This window comes from Ictalurus punctatus, chromosome 4 (genome assembly GCF_001660625.3).
Source record: "Ictalurus punctatus breed USDA103 chromosome 4, Coco_2.0, whole genome shotgun sequence".
NCBI classification, from domain to species: Eukaryota; Metazoa; Chordata; class Actinopteri; order Siluriformes; family Ictaluridae; genus Ictalurus; species Ictalurus punctatus.
In genome coordinates this window covers 5,975,358-5,986,319 of record NC_071284.1, presented here as the reverse complement: position 1 = coordinate 5,986,319, position 10,962 = coordinate 5,975,358, and the positions used below count along the sequence as shown (strand labels likewise).

Genomic DNA, 10,962 nt, shown 5'->3' with positions numbered 1-10,962 from the left:
CGCTGTGATTGGCTTTGTTAACTGCGTCATATGGGTAAGAAAACGTCACTCGGGTGGAAGGGAAACGAAGCCGGTGTTTTTGGAGATGAATTGAAACTGATCTCATATAAACTCGCTTTATGAAAATAGCATTTTTAACATTTACTAATCGCAGAGAAGTTTAATATATAATATTTATTTTTTGTGAGGATGGATTACACGAATCAGAGTGGGTTCAGACAGCGTAAGTTACGTACGTCATGCTATTTGTGTTGTGATTTCTATAGACAGTTTGTTTTTATTTTTTTGCGCTTGTGAATAGCTAATTCAAATATAGCTTTAGTAAATTAACAATACGTGTATTTATATAACATGAGTAATATTTGTATTTAACCCAGCTGGTAGTTTGTAATGGTAGGCCAGAAAGCAAGATTAGTTAGCTCGGTTTAGCTACGGTTCAATCCGAAATATTTCTCTCCGCCCTATATAGGTGCACTAAATTGGATATGACGTAATGATTTTAACGCCCTTTCACGAAGAGCACTACATTTTCAACAGAAAGCCGTTTGGGATTAGGCCTATTTTTAGCTCCAGTACAGAGAACGTGACACTTCCATACTTCGCTAACGCTAGCTTATTGAATCTGTTAGTTGGCTCACTAATATTATCGAGTATTATAACTTACATAATATAAGTGCAGTGTTACGTGTATCACGTAATAACAAGCTAATTGTCCTGAATGTTTTGTGCAACTCGGTGTTTAGATAAGCTAACGGCTAACACATAAGTGGCTAGGTTAGCGTTAGTTCTTTCGTCCATTCATTCATTCATTCATTTAGTCATTAATCTGAGCCTTGTGGTCTGTTCGAGCTAAAAATTAATTCTGACCATATAATTCTTCCCCTAACATGTCACTTTATGTACTTAGGTGATTTCCTGTAAGATGGAACAGAATTTATTTGCTTTATATCACAGTGCTGCTGAATTCTCGCTTCTGATTGGTCAGAAGGTATTGACAAGTTTTCTATGACAATACTTCCGGCTCCAAGGCAGGATGGTTATATATACTACCCATCAAAAGTTTAGACATTCTTCATTTTTATTAACCAAGTCATCAAAACTCTGGAGTAACACAAATGGAATTATGTTGTGATAAAAAAAATAAAAAAATCCTAAATAAATCAAAATAATTTAGTATTTTAGTATCTTCAAAGTTTACACCTTTTTTTGCCTAGAATTTCCAGAAATATATTCTTGGCATTTTCTCAACCGATTTCTTGAGGGATTTCCCTGAGATGCTTTTTAAACAGTATTAAAGGAGTTCACACCTATGCTGGACACTTAACGGCTGCTTTTCAGAATATTTCGCTCCGAGTCGTCCGATTAAAAAAATATTTTTTTGTAAATAAAATGCTCCCTGGGATAGGCTCCAGGTTCCCCTGCAACCCTGAAAAGGAGTAAGCGGTAGAAGATGGATGGATGTAAATAAACAGTCTTCTAACGAAAGAAATGAATATGTTAGCACAATATTTTTGTCTACAACACAGATTTAAAATCATTTAATCATACACCTTCAGATCAAAAGGTTTTTAAGATCATGAGAAACATTTCAGTCGAGTGTCTCTGAACTTTTGATATATATATATAATATAATATAATATAATATAATATAATATAATATAATCAATCACATGGATAAAATGTGCTGTTACTTACCAAAACAAATTAAATTTGGGGCGGCTTTGCATTAGTTTAAATCTCAACTGACCTGCAATACAGTCTAGCTATATTAATACACTACGTGGACATCTGATATAAACACTCATGTGCTTTTTGAACATTCCATTCTAGATTAATTCCCTTTGCTGTTATAATAAGCTGCACTCTTCTGCGAAGGCTTTCCACTAGATTTTTGAGTTGTGGCTGTGGGGATTTCTGCTAATTCATCTACAAGAGAGCTGAGGAGCTTTTTTAATTTGTTATAACATGGTCATGTAACCATATAACTTACAATGCGAGTTGGTTTGTTGTGATCCTGCGCTATCGGGCTCAACATACGGGTGCAATTCTGTGCTTTTAACTTTGTGGCAGCAGTTTGGAGAAGGCCCACAAAATTTGTGGACACCTGATAAACCACACCCATGCTGTAGTATGGGTGTGGTTTATCAGGTGTCCACAAATTTTTGGCCATATAGTGTATCTGCCTTCTGTTCAGATCTTCTAGACTAAGTCTATACTAACATAGACTTATTTGATGCACTAAATGACTGAGGATGCTTTCCGGAGAGCTTCCTGTGGGACGCATTCATGTCTTACGTAACCTGTAGAATCCATTATTTCATCCGCAGTGTAATGAGCCATTCGGGATTGGATTCAGCCTGTCTCTCACTCCGAGATGTGCGTTTGTGTTTCAGAATCCAGGCCAAGGATGAGGAGTCCTGGCTCAGATTCTCATGAACCCCGTCAGCTTTTTGATGACACCAGTGCTGGTCAACACAACTCTGGACCTGGCAGCATGGACAAAGGAGGGATGGACTACGCAGGACATGCCATCCTCTCAGATCCTATGTCCAATCTCGCTATGGCCTATGGGAGCAGCCTTGCAAGCCAGGGCAAACAAATGATGGATAAAAACGTAAGGGCTCTTTGTTCTAATTTGCTTTTGTGTCCAGAAGTGAATGCACCCATGTGGAGCAAAAGGTGCTATTTGAAATCTCCAGGCAGGGTGGCATTTTTATATCTGTCTTGATCCATAATTGAGCTTAGGCTGCTGTCTCTTGATACCCGCCTTTAGCATAGTCAAAAGGCAAAAACAATATTTTTCTTGTTAGAGTCCACAAATCAGCTTCTGGATGTATGGCTACTTCACCCAACCACTAACTAAACACAACAGACTGAATTGTGTGAACTGAACTGTGTAATGACCTAAGAAAATAGTCCTGGGAGCATCATGCTGTCATGTGCTTGGGAGCAGGCAGTCAGACGCAAAGTTTGCGTGACAAAGAAAGGCCACATTGATTAACATGGGATCATATTGGATGCAGCAAGAGGCTTTTAACGCATTCATTCACTCCTCTTCAATAACTAAAAAACTGTCAGATTAATTTATATTACTTCATAGATTTAATATTAAATACTGCCACAAAAAACTAACACTAGCAGTAGAAATATATTATAAATGTGTTGTGTGAATCTCACAAGGTGAAAGTTGTCTCTTTCTTAATCAAAGCATGTATTGTGTTAATATATTTTAATAAATAATGTTCTTACTTTTAACTTAAACTTTAATTCTACAGATTCATCTTTATTTATTTACCCAGAGTAACATATCCTTGACAATTTATTTAGCTTGATTTTTATTTCTTTTTTTATTTATTTATCTTGAAAGAGTTTTAATATTTAGAAAGAGTAACTTTTATAATTGTATGTGGAACTGATTTAAGAATTGCTCTCGTGGTATAGAAGTATTTTACGATTTAAAAAAAAGTAGGGTCCTAAAGTTGGATCAGAAATACACAACAAAAATAACTTTGGCTTATTGGAAGTGTTTAACTTCATATAAGAGTATTGCAGAACTGAAATTCATGTGATTTTTATTTATTTTTGCTTGGCATTTAAACTCTCTCCAAATTCACAGCTTGACCGCTTTATCCCCATCTCCAAACTGAAATATTACTTTGCTGTGGACACCGTTTATGTTGGCAAGAAGCTGGGACTGCTGGTATTCCCCTATATGCATGAGGTATGACTGATGTGTTCTTTATGTAGCACATAAATTTGTGCATACTTGCACCTGCCACCTGGCAGACGAATGGTCTAAGTTAACAGAAATTCTCCTAGGAAGTGAGTTGTATACCGTGCTAACCCTGCTCCACTTCACACAGGCACCTAGTTTGCTGCTTATTTGCTTTTTTTTCCCATGTTTGTGCAAGTTGAGCAAATTTTAATACATCTAAATATGTTGTTCAAATAGTTACAGGTGAAATAACACTCCTGTAGCACTGCAAGTATGAGCTTATTTGGTTAGGGAAATAATGCAAGGATTAAAAAAAAAAACCCTTTAATACGATTTCTCTTGCAAGCAGTAGTAGTGTACTACAAAAAATACCAGTTCATTCTGCTCTTTAAAAGGGATTTGCTGTTTTCTATTTATTTTAAAATTCATTATATGGAGAACAACATATATTCCTATAATTCAAGAGAGAAATTTATACATTTAAAATTTATATCCGGAATTGATATATTTCTGTAAAGCTGCTCTGTGACAATGTCCATTGTTAAAAGCTCTATACAAACTGAATTGAATTGAATTGAATCATTTTACCCTTAACCTACACATTAGTGCAGGGTTTATTTTTTCTGGACCTCCATCCAGAGTAAAATAATTTCCATAGTCCTCCTTATAATCACTGTACAGATTTAATTTTAAGACTAGGACTAATTTGTACCATCATAATAATTAATTTGATCCATTAGAGATTTTTATTCCTGAACTTTCCGTTCATCAAGTTGTAGATTTGAAAAACTCTCATATTAACACCAGTCAAATCTGTGGACCAGAACTAACAGTTGTATAATATATATAACCGCAAAGGGAGACTAAGTCTGGAATGGGATGTTCAAAAAACTTTGACCATACGTTCGGCCATATGATGTTTCACCAGAGACATAAACTTAACATTTCAGGTTGTCTTTACTTATAATCTTTATATTAATTAATGTTTATATTTCATACGAGAGTATGCCATCATAGTGGTACACCGATAGACCCCTAGACATGAATCTTCTTTGTTTGTGTCTATGCACAACTGCTTTTTCTTTTTCACTCTACTGGCTCTCATTTGTTTTCTGCTGTTTTAATGTCATCTTAACGAGTTGCATTTCAGATTGTTTTAATGTTCATCTCTTAACAAATGCACTAAACTCTGCTTGATGTGCCGTAATCAGGTTAGATTCCAGTTATCTGTGTGTATTCGGAGAATGTGGGTGTTTGGTGTCTCATCAGTGCTTTTGTTACAGAACTGGGAGGTTAGTTACCAACAGGATACTCCAGTAGCTCCACGCTTTGATATCAATGCTCCGGACCTGTACATTCCCTGTAAGTTATTTATATATTTCATAACAAATCGCCCAACAGTATATGAAATGACATCCTTTAAAAAAGAGGAATGATTAATAAGTCCTTGTTTTAGTAAGTATAGATCCCAAAGAAACTGTGGATTTAGGTGTATTCAGCATGGTTTATTTATCATGAGTTATAGCATGAGAGGACACAGGCTGTGTTTACATTAAAAGATTTTCATTGATCCAAATAAATTGGATTGTTCATTTTGAAAGAACTTTGTGTCTCTCTTTCATGTAATCTCCATTTTTTTTTTTTTTTTTTTTTTTTTTTTTTTTTTTTAACAAGTACATTTATATGCAAACTGAACCTGATTTTAACCTCTCAGAGAGAAAAAAAATTGTTCACCAGTTATTGCACAAAAATGAATAGTCAGTTGACTAGACTCAGAGGTCATCTGTTTTGACACTTTCATCTTATAGGATGACGACTGTAGGGTTTCAGACAATCAAAACACGCGATCCTTTACTGTTCGGTCTCATAGGAGATTTAGGATTATTGGGAATGATGGATGGAGCACCAAAATGTCTCAGACTCTAGCTGAATTGCACCCAGTCAATGGAAGAGAGGGTTCAAATTGTCAGGAACTCAATACACTGGTTGCAGCCTTATGGGTGCTTGTATTAAGCCGAGGAGTAATCGGTCACTCTGCTTGTTTTGCTTTGTCAATCTCAACCGAGTATACTCAAAATCTGATCCAGTTTAGTCAGTTTAAACCACCAGTCAGATTATTACCCAATTATTAGGCTGCATGCAAAAGTACATACTTTATATATGGTATGCATGCCGTGTTCTGATTGTCTAATCTTATCCCCTTCTCATTTCAGCGATGGCTTTTATCACGTATGTCCTGGTTGCAGGCCTGGCCCTTGGCACACAAAACAGGTAAGCATAGTTTTCTGCACACTTCTACATTCTTGTGATGGATCCTCATGCACTAGGGAAGTGGTGGTTCTGGATAACTGATCAGAAGGTCGAGAGTTCATTTCCAAGCTGACACTGTTGGGTCCTTGAGCAAGGTCCTTAAAGGGCTGTTTCACCCAAAATTGAAAATTCTCTAATCAATTACTCACGCTCATGTCGTTCCAAACCCATAAGACTTGCGTTCATCTTCTGAACACCAATGAAGATATCTTGAATGAAACCTGTGAGATTTCTGTCCCTCCATTGACCGTCCATGTAACCAAAACTTTCAAGCTCCAAAAAGTTCATAAAGGCATCGTAAGAAGAATCCATGTATCTCCAGTGGTCTAATCCCAATTTTATGAAGCGATACAAATGCTTTGTGTGTGCAAAAAAAGCTAAAATGAAGTCTTTATATCTTCACTTCCACGTAGATCTACGATGCGCGTTCACGAGAAAGCATTTGTATCGCTTCGTAAAAGTGGGATTAAACCACTGGAGTCACATGGATTACTTTTACGATGCCTTTATGAACTTTTTTTGAGCTCGAAAGGCGAGTAATTGATGACGGTTCACCCAAAAATGACAATTCTAACACTTTAACTCTCTCACCTGCACGTGTGCCATATCATTGCTGACCCTGCACTCTGATCCCAACATCCTAAGAAATTCACTGTGCCATAATGCATCTGTGACCAAAAAAGGCTTCTATTTCGGGGCTTCAGAGGAACCACTCTATTTAAAGACACAACCCGAGCATACTCTCTCTTCTATGGGACTCTGTCAGACAGCGTGTTAAATATTTTCTGTTCAAAAGCTGTTGAAACATAAAACCAGTTAAAGTTCTGAAATTGAAATGAAACATATTGGGTTTCTTAGGCTCTGAAAACATCCGAGTGTACAGTGTCAATACAGCTACATTTTACTTTTGTGCTACATTTTACATTCAGGTTTTGTTTAATTGTTGATAATACACACACATCCAGAGCGACTTATAATTAAGGAATAAAACATAACAGGGTGTGCTGTTAATGTAAAAAAAAAAAATAATAATAATAATCAATGGCACGGTGTTATGATGCGAAGCATATTTGTTCTTACCTTGTAGTTGATTTATTTTATAACACAGAGTTTTATTTCCTTTATACCACAGCAATTTGCCAATGTAAACATTTTCTTTAATGACTCGTCATAAATTTGATTTGTTTATATTTTTTATGTTGTGGGATGTTTGGTTTAATATTGTATAATGGAAAATATTCACAAGATTTCCACAGATCTGTTTGTTTACATTATTGACTCTTGCCTTTGTGTGTATCTCTATATTCAGCTTTTCCCCTGAGATCTTGGGGATGCAGGCTAGCTCAGCCCTGGTGTGGCTCATTATTGAAGTTCTTGCCATTCTCCTCAGCCTTTACCTGGTCACAGTGAACACAGACCTCACTACCATCGATCTGGTGGCCTTTTCTGGATACAAATATGTTGGGTAAGGTGGCTTATTAAAGACTGAACAAAATGATCTACTCTACCTCGTGACAGGTTTAGTGCTTTGTTGGGTTTTTTTTGGTGTTTAACGGGGGGGGTGGGGTCACAAGAGATAACGCTTAGGTTGCACTGCTGGCAAGAAACAAGACCTTTTTCACTCAACATTTAATTTCATATTCATGAGAAATACAGTGTAAAAGTTGCAGAGTGAACACACTTTCGACTGAAAGTTCCAGAATTCAGTGCAGCAGTGCGACACTGTTGCACTGAGTTACGGTATAGACTCGGCTCGGCTAGTCTACGAGACGATGACGATGATGATGACGATGACGTGATGACGCATTAGTGTTGACAGTGGTATTAGAATGAATGTTGAAGTTTGGAAGCTAATCTCTTTGAGCAGAGTGCAAAAACGACATGAGAAATTTGGACAGAGTAAAGGACTAAAGTGCTGCTGCACTGCTCTTTTTAAGTACAGATGAAGCGAGGGCTAATTCTGACTGGTGCCATTACAAAATAAATCTTGGGTGACCTTGAGGTTGGCAGTTTTAAAGACTAAGTCATTTGAGGTGGTTTTATTCTTTAAGCCTAAGTTAAAGTGTAAAACATAATGGTCTCGTATAATATAATGTTGTTAAATTATATAATCTAATAGATCATGGAGATATCTCCAAAACTAGTAATATTGCTGCACCTAGAAGTAATTACTGTAATCATTTCTCATCTTGTCTTTTTTCCACAGGATGATAGTCGGAGTGTTAGCCGGGCTCCTGTTTGGAAAGACAGGGTATTATCTCTCATTATTCTGGTGCTGTGCTTCAATCTTTGTCTTTACGGTGAGTGGAAGGTAATTGTTTCATTGTATTTGCTGATGAGATCAGGATTTGTTCCTTGTATTTTATTGCGCACATTTTTTTGATCATTGATGATGCCTTACATTGTGGAAAATCACACTGTTATGTTGTTTTTAGTCTTGCTAGCAAGGAAATTACCTTGCAAGTCTGGCTATAAAATTTAGGTTATGAATAATTTGAAAGGGTATGAATAATTTATGGCTATAGAATTTAGGTAACGGTGACTTATATAAGTTTTATAAGTATATAGTTAACTATGGGTGCGTCTCAGTCAGCTCCCTAGCTCCCTAGGTGGTGAATTAGTATATGGTGTACACGAGTTCGGGCACTAGTAAAGAACCCTGGCTCACTGCACATTGGGACACTGATGACTCAATTTGTCTGTATACTCCCTTTCAAAAAAACGCCATCACTGGCATTTATGAACAGCAGGCAGGACCGATATCTTTCTGACATTATATATCATATACATTTGTTAGTTTAATCACATGCGTTTCTGTCTTGGTACTTCAAGTAGGATCATAGGTTTGTTATTGACTTATTATATTATTATTATTTTTTTATTTTATTTTTTTTATTTATTTATTTTTTTAAATCATTGAACACTTAACAGTTGTAGACTCAAAGAAACCACATATAGAGCGTCAAAACAAAGTTAAGTCGCTAACGGAAGTAATCATTTGAGAGCTACAACAATGATAATAAGCTACTTACATTTTTAGACAAAGGTCTGAGAGTTTGTCTGCCTTTAAAAAAAAAATATTATTGCTCATTTAAATTTGCTTAATCAGTTGCGATTGCAGTCTTGCCAAAAAGCAAATACAATGTCATATGTTTCACTAGTCACAACAGAGAAGGCAGCTGATCATATCCTTGAAGTAAAAACTCCTAAACACTCTGTTATGCTCCTCAGTGCATAGGGTTTCATTCTTGGCCAACTTTTTGTTATGACCCTAAATATGGCCTTGCTGGTATTTTCAACTGCCTATTCATTATTTTTTTCATATCCATGACCTGATTTGTCCAGGTCAACAACCATCTCCTTTGTGTTGAAAGGCGTTCATTATTTTTTTTCCATGTCAATGGATGACCATGTATTTTACATGTGTGCACATTTATACCCCAGGGGAAATAGGACATGGTTAAAGGCATGGTTAAAGAGTTCCTGGGGAATGAGGAATGTGCTTAAAAACAAGCACACTTTTGCATCTGATGATATTATTTATTGTAAACTAATTTTTGCCTAACGTAATCACTAAGTTAGCTGTTACAGGCAATGCTGAAAACAATAGTACAGGGATTGCATTTTCTCACAGACAGTAATGAACTTGAAGTAATATTCCACAAATGAGCTACTTCATATGACTGCAATAATGTTTATTTTGGGCTCAGAGACAACCTTGTGCTTGATGCGTGCTTATCTGTGTGCGCTGTAGATCCGAACACTGAGGTTAAAGATTCTATCCGAGGTGGCTGCGGAGGGCGTCCTTGTCCGAGGAGCCAAGAATCAGCTGCGCATGTACTTAACCATGGCCATTGCTGCAGCACAGCCTGTGTTCATGTACTGGCTAACTTTCCACTTGATAAGGTAAATATGTGGAGATGCATGGCGCCAGCAGTGAAAATGAAGGACACTACCACTACAGCCATGACTGAAGCACTCTCAGTCCTCCTCAGTAGAGACTTGAAGCACAGAGAGTCCATTTGCACAGATGCAAACAAATGAACACGCATTGTGAAAGCTTACAGTACAACAGGAGCTGTGATAATTCAGCTTCTTTCCACTTGTGCATTTATAAGAAGGACTATATGCTTTTTATGTTGGGTTTTTTTTTGTTTGTTTGTTGTTGTTTTTGTATGATGTAGAGTACAATTATTTGATTCATATTTTTTAAAGCAATGTGAACACTTGAAATACAGGCTGAAAAGGTATATTTGAGCCAGTCGGCACAGTTTACTCCAACACCCAGGTACCTGTTAACACCAAATGCCTGTCATGTCTTTGTTTTCAACTGTGTACATTTGTATCGTTGTATGTATGTGCATTTCTCTTCACCTGATTTAAAAAACAAACAAACATAATAGTAAGTCTGTATGTAACTACTGTAAAGTACTTTAAAGGACTGATTCTGAAATTTGGCAAACAAAAACTTGACTCTCTTTTTTTTTTTGTAATTAAAACAATGATAGAATTTCTACTCTTGTTTTCCTTAAAATATCATGAAATGAGATGCTATAACAGATTTTAATTAAGGGTAAAAAGTGCTTGTCTTCATATTTGCATGTACCATGATCGTGTTCCAGAAGACATAAAAGAGCAGAGACAAAAAGCTTCAAAGAACAGGCTGAGAGACGAAAACAAAGAAGAGTTTGATGTTTCGTGTAAGGAATAAAACAACTTGGATGTGCTGTTCTACGAAAATAATCAATGATTCCGTGGTGTGTTGACTGAAGCAAAGTGCAATTATTGTTACAACCCCAAAGTTGATTGTTTTCCAATAACAGGTGGTGCAGAAGTGTTTAATACTTTAATTCCTCATATGCCATGGCAACAATTTTTAAAAATCCATCTATACATGTGTTCACTGTTATTGAACTGCTGCAAAGTTGTTAACAGTT

The 10,962-nt window shown here is 36.4% G+C and overlaps 1 protein-coding gene across 2 annotated transcripts; it reads left to right on the top strand.

Annotated features, from left to right (window-relative positions):
* Positions 1-21: 21 nt before the first annotated feature.
* On the top strand, positions 22-10,539 carry yif1b (Yip1 interacting factor homolog B (S. cerevisiae)). 2 transcript variants are annotated; one of them, XM_017465069.3, is made up of 8 exons: positions 22-223; positions 2,394-2,614; positions 3,617-3,721; positions 4,999-5,077; positions 5,929-5,986; positions 7,335-7,490; positions 8,232-8,325; positions 9,780-10,539. In XM_017465069.3, exons 1-8 carry the CDS (start codon positions 190-192, stop codon positions 9,933-9,935), a joined length of 903 nt encoding a protein of 300 aa, XP_017320558.1. In that variant the 5' UTR covers positions 22-189; the 3' UTR covers positions 9,936-10,539.
* Positions 10,540-10,962: the final 423 nt, after the last annotated feature.

Excerpts from the sequence above, each read along its gene's own strand:
- yif1b (XM_017465069.3), top strand. The coding sequence starts at position 190 with ATGGATTACACGAATCAGAGTGGGTTCAGACAGC. Across the intron at positions 224-2,393 it reads TCAGAGTGGGTTCAGACAGC|AATCCAGGCCAAGGATGAGG; the intron begins GTAAGTTACGTA and ends TTTGTGTTTCAG. Across the intron at positions 8,326-9,779 it reads CTTCAATCTTTGTCTTTACG|ATCCGAACACTGAGGTTAAA; the intron begins GTGAGTGGAAGG and ends TGTGCGCTGTAG.